Source organism: Bubalus bubalis, chromosome 21 (genome assembly GCF_019923935.1).
Source record: "Bubalus bubalis isolate 160015118507 breed Murrah chromosome 21, NDDB_SH_1, whole genome shotgun sequence".
Classification (NCBI taxonomy): Eukaryota; Metazoa; Chordata; class Mammalia; order Artiodactyla; family Bovidae; genus Bubalus; species Bubalus bubalis.
This window is the reverse complement of record NC_059177.1, coordinates 42,429,110-42,454,183: the sequence shown is the minus strand read 5'-3', so window position 1 is coordinate 42,454,183 and position 25,074 is coordinate 42,429,110. Positions and strand designations below refer to the sequence as shown.

At 37.8% G+C, this 25,074-nt stretch overlaps 1 protein-coding gene across 13 annotated transcripts in view; it reads right to left on the bottom strand.

Moving 5' to 3' along the window:
* CFAP20DC (CFAP20 domain containing) overlaps positions 1-25,074 on the bottom strand; it is a 260,052-nt gene that overhangs the window by 114,289 nt on the left and 120,689 nt on the right. For 11 of the 13 annotated variants that reach the window (XM_025272911.3, XM_044934048.2, XM_025272915.3 and 8 more), the window contains 2 exons: positions 16,850-17,006; positions 2,493-2,657 (listed from right to left, as the gene is read on the bottom strand). In XM_025272911.3, coding sequence (XP_025128696.1) covers positions 2,493-2,657; positions 16,850-17,006 — 322 coding nt within the window. Of the gene's footprint in view, positions 1-344; positions 432-2,492; positions 2,658-16,849; positions 17,007-25,074 lie in introns of those variants that run through there. The other 2 variants (XM_025272924.3, XM_025272922.3) reach the window with 2 other exon arrangements.

Below are 25,074 nucleotides of genomic sequence, written 5' to 3'. Positions count from 1 at the left end.
GTCAAAGCAGATGATGGAAATATGGGGGATTCACTATATAGTCTACTTGTTTGTGAGTTTGGAAATTTCATTACAAGGGACTGAAAAATATAGTGTCAAATTCTCTTACAGGGTTTATACTGAAAAAGTTAACAGAATAGTCCCAAATCTCCAGAAATATGCAATAAAAATATACCAAGAATAAATGAATTTTGGATAAACATAGAGAGTAAAAGTGAGTTATGAGTTTGAGCAAGCCCCGGGAGTTGCTGATGGACAGGGAAGCCTGGTGTACTGCAGTCCATGGGGTCACAAAGAGTCAGACATGACTGAGCAACTGAACTGAACTGAAAAGTGAGTCTGTTTTTGTTCTTCATTCTTCTCATCACTGGAGAAAGAAATGGCAGTTCACTCTAGTATTCTTGCCTGGAAAATCCATTGGAGAGAGGAGCCTGGTGGGTTACAGTCCATGGTGTCACAAAGAGTCAGACACGACTTAGCATGCATGCAATACATCTCATCATGATCATCTCTTTTCTCCTCTTTCTACTTTGACCACTCTTGAATTTTGACAACTCTCTCTTCCCCATCTGTTATCTGAGAACCAACACACCCTACAAGTTCCCCCACCCCTCACCGTGATTTCTCTCAAGGTTATCACCTTTGTGGGGATAAGTGATCCAGTCACTCATTCAGGGTTCTCAAACCTGGTTGTATGTCACAATGGCTGGAGAAGTTTAAAAAAACAAACAAAACCCAACCGAGGGCAATTAAATCAACATTTCTGGGGGTGAAGCATAGACATTAGGGGAAAAATTTTTTTTATATCAGTTATTTTTAAAATGTCGCAAGTGATTCTAACATGCAGGAAGCTGAGAACTGCTCATCTGAATAACAGATTTCTTGATCTGTAAGTACTATTCACTTGTTTGGTCAATAGCTATGAGTGTCCAATACAGAGGTAGAAAACTGGCAGCCCTGGCGTGTTTTGTTTGACTCTAAGAGTGTTTCAAAAATGTTTAGAGTTTAGACAATATTTTAAAATTGTCAAAGAGAAGGAGACAACAGAGGACGAGATGGTTGGATGGCATCACCAACTCAATGGACATCAGTTTGGGCAAACTCCAGGAGATGGTGAAGGACAGGGAAGCCTGGTGTGCTGCAGTTTATGGGGTTGCGAAGAGTTGAACAGGACTGAGCGACTGAACAACAAATACTGATATAAACACTGGGATACTGAGTTCCTCTTGAAAAAAAAAAAAAAAAAAGAAAGATCTGGTGAGACTGTGCCTGTGTTCTTGCAAGGCAAAATTTGGCTAGAACCGAATTGCAGCTGTCCCTTCTAGGCTGAGAACAAGAATCCAGTTTGCTGTAGTTCTCACCACTCCCTTACAGCTCACTCACAGAGGCTGAGTGTTAACTGCCAGGTACTGTATCATTTGTATCAGTTGTTGATATTACTGTTTCAACAGTAGAGAACAGTTTGTTTGAAGCACTATCTTACTCTTCTTCCCTAATTGCTCCCCTCCACTACCAACAGGGCTCACTGCAGAAGTAGAAAATGTTTCTGTGGGTTGGATGTCCAGGCATCCGGCTCACTTCACTCATTTCTGTTATCTGACTGGCTACTGTCATATGAGTGTGCAGCACCAGGCCAAATACATGGCAAACACTGTGTTAGGTGGTAGGGATATAGAAGAATGATGTACAGTGCTCTTTTTGAAAGAGTCACGTTTAATTGGGAATGAAAGAATATTAATTAAAAAGTATTGCAAGGAACAAAAAAACCATCACAAAAGGAGAACAATGCTTGTTAGGACAGAAGAGGTGGCATTTGAGTTGGATTTAGGAAGACAAACTGAGTGTTTTTCCAGGCAGAAAGGCAAAGAAGCCATTTTAGGCCAATGAAACAGCAATCTCAAAATAAGAACATATGAAAGCTGCAGAGAGTGGTCAGAAATTAACACATGGGGAATGAGAGAAAGGGTCTGGAGATGAAACTGTGGAGTAAGTTTGGAATAAGGGAGACTGACTTTGTGTGAGTCCCCAGGAGCTTTTTTCGTTTTGTCTTCTAAGATAGTAGGAAAGGCATTAAAAGTCTTTAATCAAAGAGCACCATGGTTACATTTCTATTTCTATTATCAGAAAGAGAAATCTGACAGCAATGTAAAGATTAACTGGGAGGGTAAGGTTAAGTGACAGTGGGGACCCAAATAATGAAAGAAGAATAGGATCAGATTTGAGAGCTGACTTGGAGGTGTAACTGGCAGGGCTTGGACACATATGGGAAGACAGGAACGACCAAGGATGTTTGACTTAACATATAAAAATCGAGAAGCTATTCTGGCTGCTAAAAAAGAAATTTAAAATGAATTATCACTGACAAAAGCTGATGTTAAAGTGATTTAATATATAATCTCAAGCTATGAAGCATCATTGCCAGGCTGTTCCACACCCTTTACTTTTTGGCGTTAAAAATAAAGAGGCTTATACTTTAGGACTTGAGTTCATACCTGATTCTGTTGAATTCAGAGGATGACCCCCAAATTTTATTTCAGTTTGGCGGAGTTTAGTCATGTTTAGCAGCTGTGTGACTTGTGGAACATCTGTCGTTAGTTGGCAGCTTCTTGGAATAATGTCTATAGGTTCATCTATTGGAAAGGGAGCATCATGTCCAGCTGGAAATAAAGACAAACATTTATTCCCCAAATGTAAGCAATTTCTGCCAAATGGACATACCTTATAAATGAAAACAGTTAAAGTAAAGCATTTTAGAATACGACTTTGGATGGGTTACTCAGTGTTATACAGTCTTGGTTACCTCATCTGAGCATAAATAATTTTAAGGTTTACTTTCTGGGATTGTAGAGAGGATTAAATGAGATAGAGTATCAACATATGGAACAGATTCAGAAACTTCTGCAATGAATGAGAGCATTGATTGGAAATATTTTATATTTGTTTTTTTAATACGAGAGTAGCACTCAGAAGAACCAGCTCAGTATGCTCAATGAAGGTTTCTGGGATTACACTGACTCATTTATAGAAGGTCACTAAGTACAATGACATTACTGAGTAACCACCTAGAGCCAGCATATGAGTCATTTTTCTAACTTTTCATTTTGAAATAAATTTAGACTTACAGAAAAGTTACAAAAATAGTACAGAGTTCCAATATACCCTTTACCCAGCTTTCCCTAATGTTAACACCCAATCTTCAAATACTTTCAAAGAAAAAAGTAGTTTAATTAAAGTAGCATTTTTATTATTATAGCTTTCATTTCCAATGAGATTTCATATTATTCATATAAATTTATATGGATATTTAAATTTTCATTATAATAAATTTTCTGTTCATGTTCTTAACCCATTTTACTACTAGGTTATTTAAAAAAGTTGTTTATATGACCTATTTTGTGGCAAAGATATTAAGCTTTGTCATATGTAGCAAGTAGGAATTTAGTTGCTGTTAACATTCCAAAAAGCAGTTTTACTATGTGCATCAAAAGCCTTAAAAATGTCCATGATATTTCACTCAGTGATTTCACTTATGAATCTTTTCTACATTAAAAAAATCAGAAACTCAGATGGTCAATATAAATGTTTATAATTTCTGAAACAACTTGAATTTCCAGTTAAGAGTTTATAAGACACTGTATTTACGAAGATGGGAACGGTTCAAGATAAGGTGTTAAATGAACGTAATATATCCAAATCTCAACTGTAGAAAATTGTTCAATGAAACATATAAATAGGAAAAGGACTAGAAGGAAATATACAAAAATGAAAAATAACTTTTCCTGATTAGTCTATGCATAGTTTTTATTTCTTCTTCATAATAATTTAATTTTTAGTAGGAAAAAAAAATTCTATTTTTAGAATCTAGTGGAAAAAATTTGGTTTGTGCACATGTGAATATGAATAGTAAGAAAAATCCAACCAAATTCATCCCTCAAAAATATCCTTATGTAAGTATAAACTCTAACCATGTTTATAAAGGCAAATGATGTTAGGTTTTTGTGCATCCAAGCTGTGGCCATTCCCTAATTAGATTTTAATGTCCTAATCTTGAAAAGGAAAATGAATCATTTAACTAAAAATTTAAATGCTCATCAGCAATGTAATGGTTTCCAAGTGTCCTAACGTTCCAGTCATTACAAATGCCATTGAGCTTACAAATCTTAGTTTTCAGGTATTCTTTGTCCATTCATTTCTTACTTGCCATTGACATTTAGAAAGCCAATGTAAAGTAACTGAGTAAATGAACTCTCAAAATAAAAAAAATTTGGAAAGTAAGTAAACTAACTCTCTCTATATATGTATATTTGACACGTCATTTCAGACTTCTTGAGGTAGAAAAAGATAATTTCCACATCGGTGCCAATATTGATAAACTGAGATTTTTATATTAATAGAGAAAGAAAATTCTGTGGGCTAAGAAGAACCTAAAATAAAATGCTGTATTCTGAACCCTATGAAGAGAAATTATAGAAACTTTAGCTCGGAGGGCTTGTGTGGATGGTACAGGGTACAATACCACACAAAGTTTGAAATGTATCCAAAAGAAAAGTTGGATTTCCAACTAATAAGAGACAAACAGCAAATTCTGGTAACCAAAAATCCACAAGTTTTTATGAAAGAACAAGACAGAGACTATTACAAAACTCCAATCTGAATCTTACAGGAACGTGGTTGACATGCAAATCAGATTTCCCATTAAAAGGCTCAAATTCCCTCTACATCATTTTTCCTTTCTCTATATATACTCTCTCTTTGCTCTCAGAATTGTCTTATTGCTTATTGGATTATTTTCTGAGGGAATGAATATTGTGGGCAGTATAAAATAAAACCTGCAATAAAGGGATAAATTAGAGAAAAAACTACTGATGTATTATTTTAAAATAGAGCTTAATCATTAAGTGACTAGTGACTGTCAAATTTCCTGAGATTTTGTGTGGAAAGTTTCATTTTTGAGAAAGAGGAAAGAAGCTTAAGTCTCATTTTTCTGTGATTCCAAACTATGAAGGGGCTTTAAACCAGGTAGCTGGATGTTCTGATAGACCTAAATAGAACTTAACTCATCTCCCCACCAACCACTCCCCCTTCTCTAGGCTCAATTACTAGGTTATATTATTTTGTATTTTTAGCATTTATGGCTTAATTTAAAAATAAAGACTAATTCCAAAAATAGTACAGATCCTACACAAAAATTAAATAGTGCTGAACTGTATTACAGGGCATGGTCTACCTGTAGTCATTCATTTACTCATTTTATCATTCAGTAAATTCTTACTGAGCCTCTACTTTGTGCCAGGTACTCATCTAGTGGCTGGGAATTTAGTGGTGAGCCAGAGTTGACTCTATGATGGCCTTATTAAAGCTTATACCCAGCAGAGAATATGAAACAAGCTATATCACAATTAATTATAATTGTGTTAAATGCTCTGAAAGAAAAGTTCAAGATGTTATGAGAGAAGTAATGGGGGAATCCAACTTCATAAGTTGTTAGGGAAAGTCTTCCTGATAAAAGACACATTTAAGCTGAGTCATAAAGGATAAGCAGAAAGTGGCCTGGTGAAATGGGGTAGGAGTGATTATTCAGGTAGATGAAACAGCTTTTGAAGACTCTGAAGACAGAAAGACTTCGGTACATTCTAGGAGGCGAAAGAAAGACAGTTCTCCCACACTGAATAGTGAGAGAATCCCAGTGATACATTTAGTAAAACACTTGGCTCAAATGGGGTGCTTAATAAATGGCCATGAACAAAAGCCCCTTAATAACAGTCAACCTAGATTAAATGCAGCTGCCCAGTTTTCTGTTCTTCTTCTTCGGTTGTTCTTTATTCAGCTATATCCTGAATAGTACTCCATGCACATTTTATTTGGATATTTTTCTCCCCTGATGGCAAATAACAAATCAAGCAGGCCATCAGATACTAAGGGACGAGAGCCTGTCTTATTCTTTCATACAAGTTCTATCTCCAGGGCAGGGGCTTTGTATGGAAACACTCAGACTGCTTAGTTAATGGTTGAACTACGATACAATAGAATTTGAACTGCTTTTGCTAACACATCTGAAAGAACATTATGTTGGCTAGAATGGTAGACTCAAAAAGGCAAAATGGATAAGGCTCTGAGAAAGCTGACAGATTTGCTCATACAGCATCCAGACAGAACCAGATGGTAGTTTTTTTTGACACCTTTGCTCCCAGTATGAGATGGTATATTACTGCAATGCTTGAGTGACTTGGTAACCCTGTCCTCCTTTCTTTGGACATACAGTCCTCATAAAATGAATCATTCTATGGTGTTTAATACCCTTGATGAGGATCTTTACTAGCTTTAAAAATTAAGTCATCAATTTTAACACATATATAAAGCACTGTATGCATTAAGAATCATCATCCCCATTTTATTGGGGAGGGGGAGGATGCCTTACAAAACAGTTAGATTTATAGATATGTTTCCACTACAGATACTCATAATTCACTGTCGTTTAAATAAGAACCAATTCTGTAATAATTCACTGATTCTGGATTCAACTATATTCATCTTACTTACTTGTAGTGCCTAGTAAAGTCCCTTACTTATATCAAATCTCACCTCTCTGAAACATCACTGAGAACGAAGCAGAAAACACAAATGTTTACTCACTGCCAAAGTATTTGTTTTTGTTTGGGCTGCTATAACAGAATACTGTAGATTGAGTGGAAATGTGTAGAAATAACAAATTTACTTCTCATAGTTCTAGGGGCTGAGAAGCTCAAGACGAAGGCACTAGCAGATCTGATGTCTGATAAACCTCCCAACCCTGGTTCACAGATGGCTGTCTTCCTTCTGAGACCACACATGGTGGGAAGGGAGAGGGAGCGTCTGGGATCCCTTATTGTGTGCGTGTGTTAGTCGCTCAGTTGTGTCCGACTTTTTGCAAACCCATGGACTGTGGGCTCCTCTGTCTATGGAATTCTCTAGGCAAAAATACTGGAGTGGGTAGCCATTTCCTTCTCTAGGGGAACTTTCTGACTCAGGGATCGAACCCAAGGCTCCTGTACTGCAGACAGATTCTTTTACCATCTGAGCTACCAGGGAAACCCTGGCTATCTTATTAGAGAACATATAAATTTTAGGGGGACACATTTAATCTAATTAATTTAACAATACTGGTATAAAGTTGATTCATTTTTTTATTCATTCATTCACCTACAATATAACTATCAGATTTGTCCCTGGGCCCTGATATGGATTCAAATCCCTGCTTTATGGAGTTTAACTGTATTAATGCAGAAAGATTTTAAGCTGTATATCATAGCAGTTAACAGCACAGGTTCTGGAGCAAGGCAGCCTGGTCTCATGTTCTGGCTATAGCAAGCGGTTGTGTGATCCTGGCATTGTAATTACCTTGCTCTGCCCTGTTCTCCATATCTGTGAAACATGGATATGAAAATAACACTTCCCTTACAGGGTTACTGTGATGATTAAATAAGTTAATGTATAAAAGGATAAGAACACTCCCTGGTACATAGCAAGTGCTATATAAATGTTTATTATTGGTAACAGCAGATACTTATGAAAATTATTTCATTACAATGGTGACGACACCACTGTATCCTGGTATGTGTGTTTTTCTTTTGTTTTGAATAATAAAAGGTTTTGATGTTTAAAGGAACTACACAAAATCTTCACAGTTTTTTTTAATTGAGAAGAAATTAATTTTAATAAAATTAATCATTTTATAGTAAAATATTCAGTGGCATTTAGTACATTCACAGTGAACTTACCCATTAACCTGTATCTCCCCATTCTCTCTGGTCCCTAGTCCCTGGCAGTCACAAATCTACAATCTGTCTCCATGGATTTATCTATTATGGATATTTCACATGAATGGAATCATACAGTATGTGACCTTTTGTGTCTGTGTAAATAGTACTTAACAATTTTTGTCAATCTACTCATCCAGAGATGGACATGTGGGCTGTTTTCACATTTTGGCTATTGGAGATAATGCTGTTATAAACATGCATGCACATGTATCTGTTTTTTGTTTGGGGAAGTATATACTTCAGAGTGAAATTGCAGGGTCATATGGTATCGCTGTGTTTAAGTTTTTAAAGAACTGCCAAAATGTTTTCCACAATGAGAGAACAATTTTGGTTTCCTATCAGCAATGCTTGAAGATTCCAATTTCCCTCCACATTTGCTAACACTTATTTTCTATTAAAAAAATTATAGCCATCCTAGTAGGTATAAAGTGGTATCTCACTGTGGTTTAAAATTTTATTTCCCTAATGAACAATGATATTTAGCATCTTAGGTTTGTTGGCTGACATTTTTATTATCTTCTTTTGTGTACCTTCTTTGGAGATATATTTAAGACTTTTGGCCGTTTTAAAAAATTGGGTTGTCATTTTGCTTTTGTGTTATGTATTTCAGATTCTAGAATGTATCAGAATATATATGTATACTTTATTTATGAAACAGAGTATATATTCTATCAGATATGTGTTACAAATATCTTCTCCCATTCTGTAGGCCATCTTTTTATTTCTTCACTTGATCTTAGTCAAAAGCTCAAGAAGAGATTTTTCACCGTCTAGATAATGTCATCTGATACACAGTTTTTAATTTTGATAATGTATAGTTTATCTACATTGAACATTTTGTTACTATGGTTTTGGTAACATATCTAATTGCCAAATTTAAGGTAATGAAGATTTATCTCTATTATTTTTTTCTAAGACTTTAATGGTTTACCTCCTATATTTAGGTAACTGATACATTTTGAGTCAATTTTTTTAAATTGGGTGAGGTAGGGTTTCCCATTTGTTGAAGACACTATTCTCTCCCCATTGAATGCTCTTGGTGTCCCTGCCAAAATCTGATGCATGCCTTTATTTCTGGATTTAACTCTGTTTCATTGGTCTATATGTCAGTCCTAACAACAACTCCTTTGATTTTTGTAACTTTGAGACAAGTTTTGAAATTGAGAAGTGTGAATCCTCCAACTTTGTTCTTTTTTAAAGAAATTTTTGGATATTCAGTCCTCTTTCAATGCCATATGAATCTGAGGATTGTTTCTTCCATTTCTGTAAAAAGGCCACTGACATTTCAAGAGAGACTGAATTTATTCTCTAGATCATTTGGCATGATATTGAAAATCTTAACAATATCATGTCTTCCAATTCATGAATGTGGGATGTCTTTCCATTTAGGTAGCTCTTTCTTAATTTCTTTTAGCAATGTTTTATAGTTTTCAGTGTACAAGTCTTTACATCCTTGATTAAATTTATTCCGAGGTACTTAATTATTTGGATGGTAATGTAAATGAAATTGTTGTCCTTAGAGGTTTGAAGAAATAGTATTTTATTATAAACAGTATTTAACTTATATGCAGAGTACATCATGAGAAACGCTGGACTGGATGAAGCACAAGCTGGAATCAAGATTGCCAGGAGAAATATCAATAACCTCAGATATGAAGATGACATCACCCTTATGGCAGAAAGTGAAGAAGAACTAAAGAGCCTCTTGATGAAAGTGAAAGAGGAGAGTGAAAAAGTTGGCTTAAAGCTCAACATTCAGAAAACTAAGATCATGGCATCTGGTACCATCCCTTCATGGCAAATAGATGGGGAAACAGTGGAAAGAGAGGCTGACTTTATTTTTTGGGGCTCCAAAATCACTGCACATGGTGATTGCAGCCATGAATTAAAAAGATGCTTTACTCCTTGGAAGGAAAGTTATGATCAACCTAGACAGCATATTAAAAAGCAGAGACATTACTTTGCCAACAAAGGTCCGTCTAGTCAAGGCTATGGTTTTTCCAGTGGTCATGTATGGATGTGAGAGTTGGACTATTAAGAAAGCTGAGCACAGAAGAATTGATGTTTTTGAACTCTGGTGTTAGAGAAGACTCTTGAGAGTCCCTTGGACTGCAAGGAGATCCAATTAGTGCATCCTAAAGGAGATCAGTCCTGGGTATTCATTGGAAGGACTGATGTTGAAGCTGAAACTCCAATACTTTGGCCACCTGACCTTGAAGAGCTGACTCATTTGAAAATACCCTGATGCTGGCAAAGATTGAGGGCAGGAGGAGAAGGGGACAACAGAGGATGAGATGGTTGGATGGCATCACTAACTCGATGGACATGGATTTGGGTGAACTCTGGGAGTTGGTGATGGACAGGGAGGCCTGGCGTGCTGCGGTTCATGAGGTCACAGAGTCGGACACAACTGAACTGAACTGAATTACAAAATATAATAAATATCTTAGAATAATTCTGAGTCTTGATATAGGGACATTAGTGACTAATTCTTGTGGGATCTTCTATTGGCTGTTAGGCACCTCACCCACTTAACTTCCCCTGGCATGGTTTGCTAGGCAAGGGCATTGTGAGTTCGTGCTCCTCTCTGGAAAGGAGTGGAAATGTAGCCTTAAACTGACAAGATTTGGGTATGATGTACACTCACCTCACCTGCAGGTGAGGAGAGAAGTGGGAAAAAAACTCAACAAGGTCAATTATTAAAAACACTAAGTCATTTTACTTATTGTGGATGGTAAACTTGAGCAGCACTGACAAAATGGCAGTCAGAGGGTGGGTGTTGAGTTCTACCTTCTGCAGTCTCAGCACAAGATGCCTCATTTCCATGGACCTTCTTTTCCTTATTTGTATAATTAAGACACTGAATTAGATGATCTTTAGGGCCTTTTCCTGATCAATGAGTCTCTGAAGACATCAGTACTTCTAATTTTTTTCTGTCACCTTTGAAGGGATAATTTTCTTCAGATTGTTAGACACCCAATAAAGGTTTACTATATAGAGATAGTGAATGAATAATCGAACAGTTAGCTAGCCCTTACTCCATTAATTCATCAAGCATTTATGACACGTTACTGGTGCCAGGTCATTTACTAGAAATACAAATGTGGAGATCCAATTTTAGCCCTCAAAGGGCTCCTAGTCTGAAATCATAGTTCTCTTCTTGCATTACTGAATACTGAACACATACTCCCCAGTCCTGAGACTTCAGGAAGAACAATGAACTGGGGAGACTGGGGAAACAGGAGACCTATAAAACTGTGATTGGCAGTATAAATTCATGATTAATGGATCATCACTTGTTCTTTTCTCTCTTCCATCTTTCTCTGCTCTATCTACACATATATCATGTTTTATAAAAAAATGCAAAGTGATACAAGTTAATCAATAATTCAGTCACGCAAATGTTAGTCCATGTTCCCTTGGGGATCATAAAAGTAATAAACTAAACTGAATCATCATGCTTTACTACTTGTCCAGCATAAGTCATTCTTCTGGACAACGAAGAAACTGGTTAACTGCTGGGTCCTAATAACTCATTTTAGGGTCCTAATAACTCATTTTCTATTATATCCCACTGTGTAACAGAGAACAGCAATGGAATTAGGCAACATATCCTAGCATGGGTGAGTCTGAGAGGTCCTAGAGTAAAATAGTAGTAGTTTAAACGAGCCAAGGACAACACAGGACTGAGCTTAAGCATGCATTTAATATGATATTTTAAAACTGAACCTGAGAATGGAATGTAAGAAACACATACAAAATTTTCCTTGGATAAAAGTCTCAATGCTATGACCAACTAATCTGTTTTTGCAGAAGGCAATGACCCATCCTTCAGTAAGAAAGACAAAGGGACATTCATCACTTACTGTAATACAGACATCAACAGAGCAAGTCATCAAATTCTTGAATTCTTATTACATGACATCTCTTGTACTTTCCTTTTAAAATCATCTCTCTTTTCCATCCTTCCTTGAAAGGCACTGCACTATAGAAATTGTGCTGTGTGCTTAGTCGTTCAGTCATGTCCGACTCTTTGCAACCCCACGGACTGTAGCCTGCCAGGCTCCTCTGTCCATGGGGAGTCTCCAGGAAAGAATACTGGAGTAGGTTGCCATTCCCTTCTCCAGGGGATCTTCCCAACCCAGGGATCAAACCCAGGTCTCCCCATTGTAACAGTAATTAGGGCAATGAAACTATTCTGTATGATGCTGCAATGGTGGATACATGTCATTACTGATTTATCAAAACCCACAGGATATATTAGGTTGGCCAAAAAGATTGTTTGGGGTTTTTCATAACACGTTAATTTTACTATTTTTGGAACAATATATTTTAGTTTTTTGTCTTTTAAGTTTCATGCTTACTTTATAAGTGACTGACCCTCTACCTTTATTATATATTTATCTTTTCGAGTGAGATTTTTTTTGGGGGGGGGGCTTCCCTGGTAAAAGAATCCACCCGCTAATGCAGGAAATGCAGTTTGATTCTTGGGTCAGGAAGATCCCATGGAGAAGGAAATGGTAACCCACTCCAGTATTCTTGTCTGGGAAATTCCATGGACAGAGGAGCCTGGCAGGCTACAGTCCACACAGTCTCAAAGAGTTGGACGTGACTTAGCGACTGTACAACAACAATTGTCAGGTTCTTACTTTCATGTGTTTCTTTTTTAAAAATTTATTATTAATTAGTGCTAGTTCTTTTCAGCTTAAAGAAGTCTCTTCAATATTTCTTGCAGGGTTGGTTTAGTGTTGATGAATTGCTTTAACTTCTGTTTATCTGGGAAACTCTTGATTTCTTTAATTCTGAACAATAACCTTGTTAATAATTCTTGGTTGAACTTTCTTCCTTTTAGCACTTTGAATATGTTAAGCCACTCTCTTCAGGTCTGCACAGTTTATGTTAAAAAATCTGATAGCCTTGTGGGTTTTAGTATGTAACAAGTTTTTTTTTCTCTCTCTTGCTGCTTTTAGGATTTTCTCTCATCCTTAATTTTTATCATTTTAATTATCATGTATCTTGATGTGTGTGGCTCTTTGGTTTCAACTTATTTGGAACTCTATGCTTTCTGGATCTGGATGTCTATTTCCTTTCCCATATTAGGGAAATTTTCAGCCACTATTTCTTCAAATAATTTTTTTTGCCCCTCTCTCCTCTTGTGGGACTCTAATGGGAATGTTATTTCACTTGATGCTGTTCCAAAGGTCTCTTAAGGTATCTTCACCTCTTAAAATTCTTTGTCATTTTGCTAGTCTGTCTGGGTGACTTTCATTGCTTTGTCTTAGCTTCTTGATTCCTTCTGCTGCCTCATCCAATCTGTTGTTGAACTCCTCTAGTGTATTTTTTAGTTCAGTTATTACTTCTCTTTGGTACTTTATTCTATTTTCTATCTCTCTGTTGAAGTTCTCACTCTGTTCAACCATTCTTCTTCCAAAATTAATGAGCAACTTTATGATCATCATTGAACTCTGCCAGGAGACTGCTTATCTCTGTTTCCTTTATTTCTTTTTCTGAGGTTTTGTCTTATTTTTTCATTTGGAACATATTCCTCTGTCTTCTTATTTTGCTTAATTCTGTTTGTTTCTATGTAATGAAACCCACAAGGCTATACGTGAACTGTGAACTTCCTGATGTTCAAGCTGGTTTTAGAAAAGGCAGAGGAGCCAGAGATCAAATTGCCAACATCCACTGGATCATCAAAATAGCAAGAGAGTTTCATAAAAACATCTATTTCTGCTTTATTGACTATGCCAAAGCCTTTGACTGTGTGGATCACAATAAACTGTGGAAAATTCTGAAAGAGATGGGAATACCAGACCACCTGACCTGCCTCTTGAGAAACCTATATGCAGGTCAGGAAGCCACAGTTAGAACTGGACATGGAAAAATAGACTGGTTCCAAATAGGAAAAGGAGTACATCAAGGCTGTATATTGTCACCCTGCTTATTTAACTTCTATGCAGAGTACATCATGAGAAACGCTGGGCTGGAAGATGCACAAGCTGGAATCAAGATTGCTGGGAGAAATATCAATAACCTCAGATACGCAGATGACACCACCCCATAAGGCAGAAAGTGAAGAGAAGCTAAAAAGCCTCTTGATGAAAGTGAAAGAGGAGAGTGAAAAAGTTGGCTTAAAACTCAACATTCAGAAAACAAAGATCATGGCATCTGGTCCCATCCCTTCATGGCAAACAGATGGGGAAACAGTGTCAGACTTTATTTTTTTGGGCTCCAAAATCATTGCAGATGGTGACTGCAGCCATGAAATTAAAAGACACTTACTCCTTGGAAGGAAAGTTATGACCAACCTAGATAGCATATTCAAAAGCAGAGACATTACTTTGCCAACAAAGGTCTATCTAGTCAAGGCTATGGTTTTTCCTGTGGTCATGTATAGATGTGAGAGTTGGACTGTGAAGAAGGCTGAGTGCCGAAGAATTGATGCTTTTGAACTGTGGTGTTGGAGAAGACTCTTGAGAGTCCCTTGGACTGCAAGGAGATCCAACCAGTCCATTCTGAAGGAGATCAGCCCTGGGATTTCTTTGGAAGGAATGATGCTAAAGCTGAAACTCCAGTACTTTGGCCACCTCATGTGAAGAGTTGACTCATTGGAAAAGACTCTGATGCTGGGAGGGATTGGGGGCAGGAGGAGAAGGGGACGACAGAGGATGAGATGGCTGGATGGCATCACCGACTCGATCGACATGAGTTTGAGTGAACTCTGGGAGTTGGTGATGGACAGGGAGGCCTGGTGTGCTGCGATTCATGGGGTCGCAAAGAGTCAGACACAACTGAGCGACTGAACTGAAGGTTCAGTTCAGTGGGGCTCAGAAGCACAACCTTGTTTTCCACCAGAGCCAAGAATTCAAGGGTTTGCCCAACTATTTGGGCTGTGTGTGCCTTCCAGTTTTGGCAAGGCTGTGGCTGTGGGTGGAACTGGTCCCCAGACTGGAAGCAGTGCCCAGTCAAAACACAGCCCTAAGGCTGAGGCTCCCAGCAGGGCAGACACACTGGCGTAATAGATGAGAGAGAGAATTCCAAAATGGTGCTTGACAGTTCTGATATTACAAAGTAGCCTGAGATCACAAAAAGGTCTATTGCTAGAGTTTCAAACCTGGGAGATTATTCCAGCTAGTTTCTGACTCTCCAGCATATGTTTCAAGGTTAGTAAGTAGTACCCCTTCACCTATGATCCAGGCACTTTTCAACTGGTGTTTGTGTCCTATGGGTCAACTGGTTTTGGGGTCTAGTAGGTCTGCAGGAAGCTCTTTAAGAGTGGATTTCTCATCCCTGCAGTTCTATAGTTTTCCTGGACATACTCCCCACTGGTTTTCAAAGTCAGTCAGTTTAGGGGCTCACCTCTCCTGTACAGGACCTAGGGGTTGGGTTCCTGGCATGGAGCTCAGATATCCTGCTCCTCAGGGGAAAGGTCCATAGCTCTGTGACCTTTCCCATTTGTACAGTGCTGTGGCTGGGGTGTAGTTCTTTTCCCCTGCGGCGAGACTTTATCTCTGCCTCTTATACCTTTGTGGCTTCCCTTGCAGGTCATCTGGTAAAGAATTCACCTGCAATGCGGGAGACCTGGGTTCAGTCCCTGGGTTGGGAAGATCTCCTGGAGAAGGGAAAGGCTACCCACTCCAGTATTCTGGTCTGGAAAATTCCATGGACTGTACAGTCCATGGGGTCACAAAGAGCTGGACTTGACTGAGTGACTTTCACTTTTCACTCACTCATAGCTTTGATGCTGTTTAAATCCTTTGTTGTAGAGTTGCTATTCTTCCAATTTGAAGGTCCCTTTCCAAGAGATTCATTCCAAATGCAGCTGTAGATTTCTTGTGTCCAGGGGAGGAAGTGAGTGCAGGATCTTCCTATGTCTTTGTATTGAACCCTCTCCTAAGAACAGTCAGTTCTTCATCTCCCGAGGTTCTATGCTATGAATCTTACTGGTAAATCCCCCTGTAAAACTAAAAGTTTCAGCCTTCTCTGCTCTTTTCAGTTGTCACGTCTCAATCTGACAAAATTTACGAACATCTTTTATGTTTTGTTGTCTCCTCTTCACCCTGGTGAAGAATACCATTTTTATTCCTATGTTATAATTTTATTGCAGCTTTAGAAAGAATCAGAGACAAAAACATGTATTTAATCTGTCAAGTTTTGATTCACTTTTTCCTTACATTTATTAAAAATTTCAATTAGGTTATCATTTACCTCTTACAATCTGATATGGAATTCACCCAAATTTATCTATATTTCTATAAATTTTGAATTTTCTTATTAACTGGGTACTATTTTTTTTTTTTTTATGAAATCTTTCACTTTCTTGTACAGCCTTTAAGTGGTATATAAGATGACTAGCCATACTTCCTGGCTTTTGATCTCTTTGGGGGAGCTGTAAATGCATTGCTGTGTTTTATTACCAAGTGAATTTATAGGCACAGTGTTCTGTTCCACAAACACTCATCCAGATGCAGCACAAATCTAAAGTCTACATATAAACTTCTAAGAAATCACTTTTGCCATCTAATGTGCAGTCCTATTTCCTGGACTTCTAGGAGAATTGATTTTGTTAAAAGTAATCCCAGACGAAAATAAAAAGAAGCAATAGTAGTCCCTCAATATTTTAGTTGTTTAAGATATCTTAGCAGGATAGTTTGTGCTGCCTTATGAATTCTAGATGGCTCTGTTTCCTGCAGAGTACAGTTATTAATAATTTAATTACTGTATATATTTCCAGTCTCTTTAAAAATCATATGAGGAATATCTCAGCCATCCTTCTATCTTAGCATGATCATTAGAAAACTATTATTATTATTTCAGTCAAGATGAATATGCTTTAGAGACCTGCTGTATAACACTGTAACTATAGTCAAAATAACATTTATTAACAGTAAGATTTGTTAAGATAGACCTCATGTTAAATGTTCTTTCCACAATTAAATAAAGATAAATTAAAAAAAAGAAAAACACCCTATACTCTTACTTTACAAAGACATGTCTATCTTTTTTAAAAACTGGAGAACTAAAAAATCTTGATAGTAGTTTGAACATACCATCTTTATCAGCAGTGTCTTGAGGCTTGTATTTTAAAGTGAAGATCTTTCGTAGCTTACAGTTCGCTGAGACAGTAATTCCATCCAGTGACTGGAAAACTGCTCCTTTGAATATTTCATTGGTAAATGCCACCAAGTCAATGCATAGATTGCACCACTAAAATTAAAAAGGGAAAGAGGAGTAAGTACTTTTTACAATCACATAAATGAAGAAGCCATCTTAAAAGTGGAAAGTTCAGCGATTTGAGGCAATCAACCGGGTCAACCAGCCCCAAACCAATTTTTCCCTTTAGGTAAATCTATCTGTTTTGGCTTCAATTTTCTTAAAAACTATTTTGATTCTTCCAAAGAAATCATCATAATATGAACTACACATTGGTTACCTGGCTACAGAGTTCCTATCATGAGTCAAGGCTTTGACAACTTAAGAGAAATAACCCTAGATTTGTAGGCAGTTAACTGCAGATGGTTTAGACCACTTAAATTTTGAAAATCAGAGAAGTGTAGCCAATTGTTCCTTCAAGAGGACTAATTTGATCACAATTACCCACTTGTATTTGTTTTTTAAAAAAGTACAGATGAAATTGAAATTGGAAACTGGGTCTAAAGTGTGGCCAGTGCTGTCTACTTACCAATTAACCTATTGTACAGAAATAGATTCTTCTAAGGAATCTGTAATTATGCCTTGTATTTGCCAGTTTTTAAAGTACTCTTGCAGGGCCTAATTTCTGTCCATTAAACAATTAGAACCCTCAATACTTCAGCAGATGAATTCTCTAAATGGTCTTACTGAGTTAAAGAAAAAGAGAAAATAATCATTTAGTAAAAAATTAAGACATTTAAAACTGCAGGACAAAAGCAGAAAAGAGAATTTTTGAAGTTAAAAGAAAAGCAGTATTTAAAATGGTCTGTGCTTATAATAGGCTCTTCCGTTATCTGCTTAGAAGCACATTTTATATAAGGTCTATTTTATTAATCTATCAAAATCAAGATATATATTAATTGACAAAGGAAATATAATGTCATTTTAAAAGTCAAATTCCATTTAAGAGTCTTGGTTTTAATATGGATGAGAATCTGAGTTTGTTTCCACAGTACAAGAGTAAAAAAGAGTGCAGTAAAATATTGATTAAATATGGAAAATTATTTTCTTTGCAGATGTCTCAACAGTAACGTTGTATTTCCAGGTGATGGGACCGTTCTGATCTTTTTTGGGGGAAAGGAGCCTGGTGTAATGAAAGGTAGGAGGTAGGACTGAGTGTAATAAAACGAGGCTGGCCTAACAAGCAGGAGGCACTCTCCTGGGAGATGTGGGAAGTAATGTGGGATAGGGCACTGAGGCCAGGTTGTGGAGTTGTTGGAAGATCAAGAAGAGAAATGTGGACCGCAGAGGGTCAAGTGCCACTGTGGTTCTTGAAGGAGAATGTAAGAAAAGTAGGGTAGCTGGGAAGTCTGAATTAACCTCAGTGAAGGAATATTTGGGGCGGTAGAGGGGTACTGGGGGAGAAGGCTGAGGTAGAATACAGACAGACAGAGGCAGACCAGTTAAGTCTCCATCAGTCATTTAAGCATGAAGTGCTAGCATAGGAAGTGAAATGCACGGGACAAATTCAGTATGTATGCCATATGGCGAAACACTCTGGCTTGGTAAAAGCACGCTGTATGGAAGTTTTGGGGTTTTCAGCTATCTAACAATAATTATTAATATTATTATACAAGTATTATTGTTGCAGAAACCAGTAATTGAGAAACCAAACACCACACTTGAAGAGTTGAAGAACTCAGGTTTATTATGCCAGCGGGCCAGAGAGTTAACACTCTAAGCTCTGAGCCCTGAACAAAGGGGTTACAGAGTTTTTATAGACCTGCTCCAGTGGGCAACACTAGCTGCTAATAGGCTGGTTTAAGGAACAGTGATCAAGATGCGGAGGGGGATGCCTGACCTTTACATGGACAGGCATGATTAACCAAGTTTGCAGGGGCTGGGCAACTGCAAAGAGCAGGACAAGGGTGAGTAAGATAAGTTCCAGATTGTAGTATTGTAAGTCCGCACTTTCTGAGACTATGTGACCTAAGTGATCCAGACTTTGCAAGGAGAAAGCTGAGTTACAGAGGCTGGAGGTCATGTGAAATTTTAACTTTTCCTTTTCATTATGATTATTGTTACAAATTTTGGTCCTACTCCTTAAAAATTTAACATTATGCCCAAATTTCAATCTTTCAGCTGGTTTGTCCCATTAGTAATCACATTTATCCATTCTTTTTCATAGGTTGTTGTTGTTTAGTCACTAAATTGTGTCTGACTCTTTTGTGACTCTATGGACTGTAGCCTACCAGGTTCCTCTGTCCATGGGATTCTCCAGGCAAAAATATAGGAGTGAGTTGCCATTTACTTCTTCAGGGAATCTTCCCAACCCAGGGATCGAACCCACATCTCCTGCTTGGCAGGTGGATTCTTTACCACTGAGCCACCAGGGAAGCCTTCATATAGGTGCTACATGCTTATCAGGTGTTGAAACACTGGGCATAGCTCCAAGGATAGAGCACTGAATAAAATTCCTTTTATTGTCTGGGAAGGAAATCAGACATGTGGCATCTGCTATGTACAGTGAGTACAGAGGGCGGGAAGGTGGGGATGTTCAAGAAAGGCTTCTTTTAAAAAAATTAAAATTTTTTTTATCATGACAGTGTATGCAAATGTAAGTTAAATATAGTGCCAATAGTTTTACACAAAATGTAGCCCTCTGTCACTTTTTCACTCATCCAATCATACTGTCAACTCTTAACCATTCCTTCTCTTTGTATTTTTAAATAATACTTCTTGATTCATCAATTTTGGACATTTATCTGCTGACTTATTATGGTAAATAAGGCTTTTAGCTCATTTACACACCTTAATTTCCGACTTCTTTCTCCCAAGATAATTATCTCTCATTCTCTTTCTCCCTTTTCTTTAAAATATATATTCTGTGTTCTCTTTATTGTGACTATGTAACTATTATGAAACCTGAACCAAGTGTAGCTCTATGATTACCTTCTCCCCCTATACAAGTTCTTCATATTTCCACAGTTAATAACTGCTTTTAAAATTATCTTTTTTGAAATAAATATTTTAAGTCTCTCTACATTTAGAAAATGCTTGGAGATGACATCTGAGTTTGGTTTTGAGCAATTAATATGCATTTCCAGGGCCAGGGAGGCATGGGAATGTGCTGGGCAATTTTTTTTCTCAGGAACCTGCCCCTTTATTCTCTGCTTAGATGAACTCTTCAGTTGGCTGCACCTGAAGACCCCACTGGACTCTGCCAGCTCTGCTTGTAATTGGAGTCCACTTCCTTCACACACTGTGAGTACAGGAAACCAGACCCTTACCTACTAAATGCTTTTCTCCCCCGACACAGCTTTACTGAGAAATAACTGACATCACTGTACAAGTTTCAGCTGTGCAGCTTGATGGTTTGATTCACTTGTATTGTGAACTGATTACTACAACAGGTTTAGTTAATATTCATCATTTCACACAGATACAGTAAAATAGAAAAAGATTTCTTCTTGTGATGAGAACTCTTAGGATCTACTGTCTTAACAGCTTTACTATAGTTCATCAGCAGTCATCATGTTGTACATGACATCCCTCAGTTCAGTTCAGTTCAGTTGCTCAGTCGTGTCCGACTCTTTGCAACACCGTGGACTGCAGCACGCCAGGCCTCCCTGTCCATCACCAACTCGTGGAGTTTATTCAGACTCATGTCCATTGAGTCAGTGATGCCATGCAACCATCTCATCCTCTGTCTTCCCCTTCTCCTCCTGCCTTCAATCTTTCCCAGCATCAGGGTCTTTTCAAATGAGTCAGTTTTTTGCATCAGGTAGCCAAAGTATTGGAGTTTCAGGTTCAACATCAGTCCTTCCAATGAATATTCCGGACTGATTTCCTTTAGGATGGACTGGGTGGATCAACTTGCTGTCCAAGGGACTCTCAAGAATCTCCTCCAACACCACAGTTCAAAAGCATCAATTCTTCTGCACTCAGCTTTCTTTATAGTCTAAGTTTCACATCCATACATGACTACTGGAAAAACCATAGCCTTGACTAGACGGACCTTTGTTGACAAAGTAATATCTCTGCTTTTTAACATGCTGTCTAGGTTGGTCATAACTTTCCTTCCAAGGAGTAAGCGTCTTTTAAGTTCATGGCTGCAATCACCATCTGCAGAGATTTTGGGGCCCAGGAAAATAAAGTCAGCCACTGTTTCCCCATTTATTTGCCATGAAGTGATGGGACCAGATGCCATGATCTTCGTTTTCTGAATGTTGAGTTTTAAGCCAACTTTTTCACTCTCCACTTTCACTTTCATCAAGAGGCTCTTTAGTTCTTTGCTTTCTGCCGTAAGGGTGGTTTCATCTGCATATCTGAGGTTATTGATATCTCTTCCAGAAATCTTGATTCCAGCTTGTGCTTCATCCAGTCCAGCATTTCTCATGATGTACTCTATATATAAGTTAAACAAGGAGGGTGACAATATACAGCCTTGATGTACTCCTTTCCCGATTTGGAACCAATCTGTTGTTCCATGTCCAGTTAAATTGAACAGTTCTATGAAGACCTACAAGACCTTCTAGAACTAATAATTCAAAAAGATGTCCTTTTCATTATACAGACTGGAATGCAAAAGTAGGAAGTAAAAAAATACCTGGAGTAACGGGAAAACTTGGCCTTGGAGTACAGAATGAAGCAGGGCAAAGGCTAACAGAGTTTTGCCAAGAGAACACACTGGTCATAGCAAACACCCTCTTCCAGCAACACAAGAGAAGACTCTACACATGGACATCACCACATGGTCAATAGCAAAATCAGATTGATTATGTTCTTTGCAGCCAAAGATGGAGAAGCTCTATACAGTCAGCAAAAACAAGACCAGGAACTGACTGTGACTCAGATCATGAACTCATTATTGCCAAGTTCAGACTTAAATTGAAGAAAGTAAACTAGACCATTCAGGTATGACCTAAATCAAATCCCTTATGATTATACAATGGAAGTGACAAACAGATTCAAGGGATTAGATCTGATAGACAGAGTGCCTGAAGAACTATGGACGGAGATTCGTGACATTGTACATTGATCAAGACCATCCCCAAGAAAAAGCAATGCAAAAAGGCAAAAATGGTTGCCTGAGGAGGCCTTACAAACAGCTATGAAAAGAAGAGAAGTGAAAGGCAAAGGAGAAAAGGAAAGATTTACCCAGCTGAATGCAGAGTTCCAAAGAATAGCAAGGAGAGATAAGAAAGTCTTCCTCAGTGATGAATGCAGAGAAATAGAGGAAAACAATAGAATGGGAAAGACTAGGATCTCTTTAAGAGAAGTAGAGATATCAAGGGAACATTTCATGCAAAGATGGGCACAATAAAAGACAGAAATGATATGGACCTAACAGAGGCTGAAGAGATTAAGAAGCAGTGGCAAGAATACACAGAAGAACTGTACAAAAAAGATGTTCATGACCCAGATAAATGAGGGTCTGATCACTCACCTAGAACCAGACTTCCTGGAATGTGAAGTCAAGTGGGCCTTAGGAAGCATCACTACGAACAAAGCTAGTGGAGGTGATGGAATTCCAGGTGAGCTATTTCAAAACAGCTCATCCTAAAAGATGATGCTGTGAAGTGGTGCACTCAATATGCCAGCAAATTTGGAAAACTCAGCAGTGGCCACAGGACTGGAAAATGTCCGTTTTCATTCCAGTCCCAAAGAAAGGCAATGCCAAAGAATGCTCAAACTACCACACAATTGCACTAATCTCACACGATAGTAAAGTAATGCTCAAAATTCTCCAAGCCAAGCTTCAACAATACGTGAACCGTGAACTTCCAGATGTTCAAACTGAATTTAGAAAAGGCAGAGGAACTAGAGATCAAATTGCAAATATCCACTGGATCATCGCAAAAGCAAGAGTTCCAGAAAAACATCTTCTGCTTTATTGACCATGCTAAAGCCTTTGACTGTGTGGATCATAACAGTGTGTGGAAAAATATCATCCCTACGGTTTACTTATCTTATAGAAGATAGAAGTGCCCACCCCTGCCTCCCACTGTGTCTAGTAATCACAAATCTCATCTCTTTTCTATGAGTGTGTTGTTGTTTTGCTTAGATTCCACATGTAAGTGAGGTCATTCAGTATTTGTCCCATATTACTTATTTCACTTAGCATATAATGTCTTCAAGGTCCATACATGTTTTTGCATTGGGTAGGATTTTCTCACTTTCTTATGGCTGAAAAATATCCCATTGTACATATATACCACAGCTTCTTTATTCATCCACAAATGGACACTTAGGTTGTTTCCATGTCTTGGCTGTTGTAAAGAATGTTGTAGTGACTATGGGGGTGAAGATATCTTTTCAAGTTAGTGCTATTGTTTGCTTTGATTACATCCCAGAAGTGGAATGCTGGATCATTTGGTAGTTCTATTAAGTTTTTGAGGCACCTCCGTACTGTTTTCCACATGGCTATACCAATTTATAATCTTACCAACAGTGCACAAGGGTTCCCTTTTCTCTACATTTATACGTATTTATCATCTCTTGTCTTTTTGATGATATCCATTCTAACAGTAGGAGTTGATGTCTCATTGTGGTTTTAATTTGCAATTCCTTAGTGACTAGTGATGTTGAACATTTTCCCATGTATCTGTTGGTCTATTGTATATCTGCTTTGGAAAAATGTCTATTTAGGCCCTTTGCCCACTTTGCTGCCGGTGCCAAGTCGCTTCAGTCGTGTCCGACTCTGTGCGACCCCATGGACTGCAGCCTACCAGGCTTCTCCATCCATGGGATTCTCCAGGCAAGAACACTGGAGTGGGTTGCCATTTCCTTCTCCAATGCATGAAAGTGGAAAGTGAAAGTGAAGTCACTCAGTCGTGTCTGACTCTTAGCGACCCCATGGACTGCAGCCTACCAGGCTCCTCCATCCATGGGATTTTCCGGGCAACAGTACGGGAGTAGGGTGCCATTGCTTTCTCCCTGTCCACTTGAACTGATTTTTTGTTGTTGTTGTTTTTTGCTATTGAGTTATATGAGTTCTTCATATATTTTTGACATTAACTGCTTATCAGATGTATGGTTTGCAGATTTTTTTCTCTATTTCATAGGTTGTCTTTTCATTTTGTTAATGTGTTCTTTTGTTGTGCTGAAGCTTTTTAGTTTGATGTAGTCCTACTTGTTTACTTTTGGTTTTGTTGCTTGGATTTCAGGTGTGATTTACACACTTTTTATACATCCCAAATCAAACTGCTTTTATTTCCTCTGCCTAGATTAATGCTTCATGAAAAGTACTCAACAAATAATGGTACACATATGTGTGTAAGAGTATATGAAGATAAGCATATAAATACATGCCTGCACACATATTTTCAGTCTTTCACTTTATCATCATTCAACAAACCTCATAAATGTGTAAGTACTGATAAGTTATTTACTGAATCTACCTTTTAGAAGTACAGATGGGAGTAGTTCTTGGAATAGATGAGGATAACTTTCACAAATCTTCCTTGGTTAGAAGGAATAGAGGTTTGTTGCCTGCTTTTTTGGGGGGGGGGGTTAAGCCGATAGTTGGAAAGGTTACGATTTTCATAAGCTTTCACAAATAAATCATTATTCTTATAATTTCTGTGATATATTTTCTGAAGTTATGGAAAAGTGTTCTGAGTTCTCTGATACCAACAGGTGGATTATCTGAATTACAGTTGATCTTTATAAAATATTTTCATTATCACTGGGGATCATTCACACTTAAAATCCCCCTTTTCTGACATTTTTCTTGATCTCTAATCACTTTACCCCTATGTGAAACTCTAGTCCAGCAGGGAAGAGCTCCTGATCTAAAATATTTACAATTACAGGTCCTTGAGAAATAAACACAGGAAAAACACAAGTCTTGATAGAGAACAGACAGTTCTGCTTAGTTTGTTGCTTGGATTAATAAGAGTTTATGCTATTTAATTTCAACATGGAATTTTCCATGAAAGAATTGACTGGCAAAGGGTGAAATCATGATTCAAAGAATTTAACTTCTAGTTTTTACTGAAATGTTTTGGCAATATGGCTTCACTGTATTGGTGAAACACACACACACACACACACACACACACACACACACACACACACTCAATGCATGCAATAATAAGCTCTTGGTTGTCCCTGAAGTTTTTTGATTGTTAACAGTACA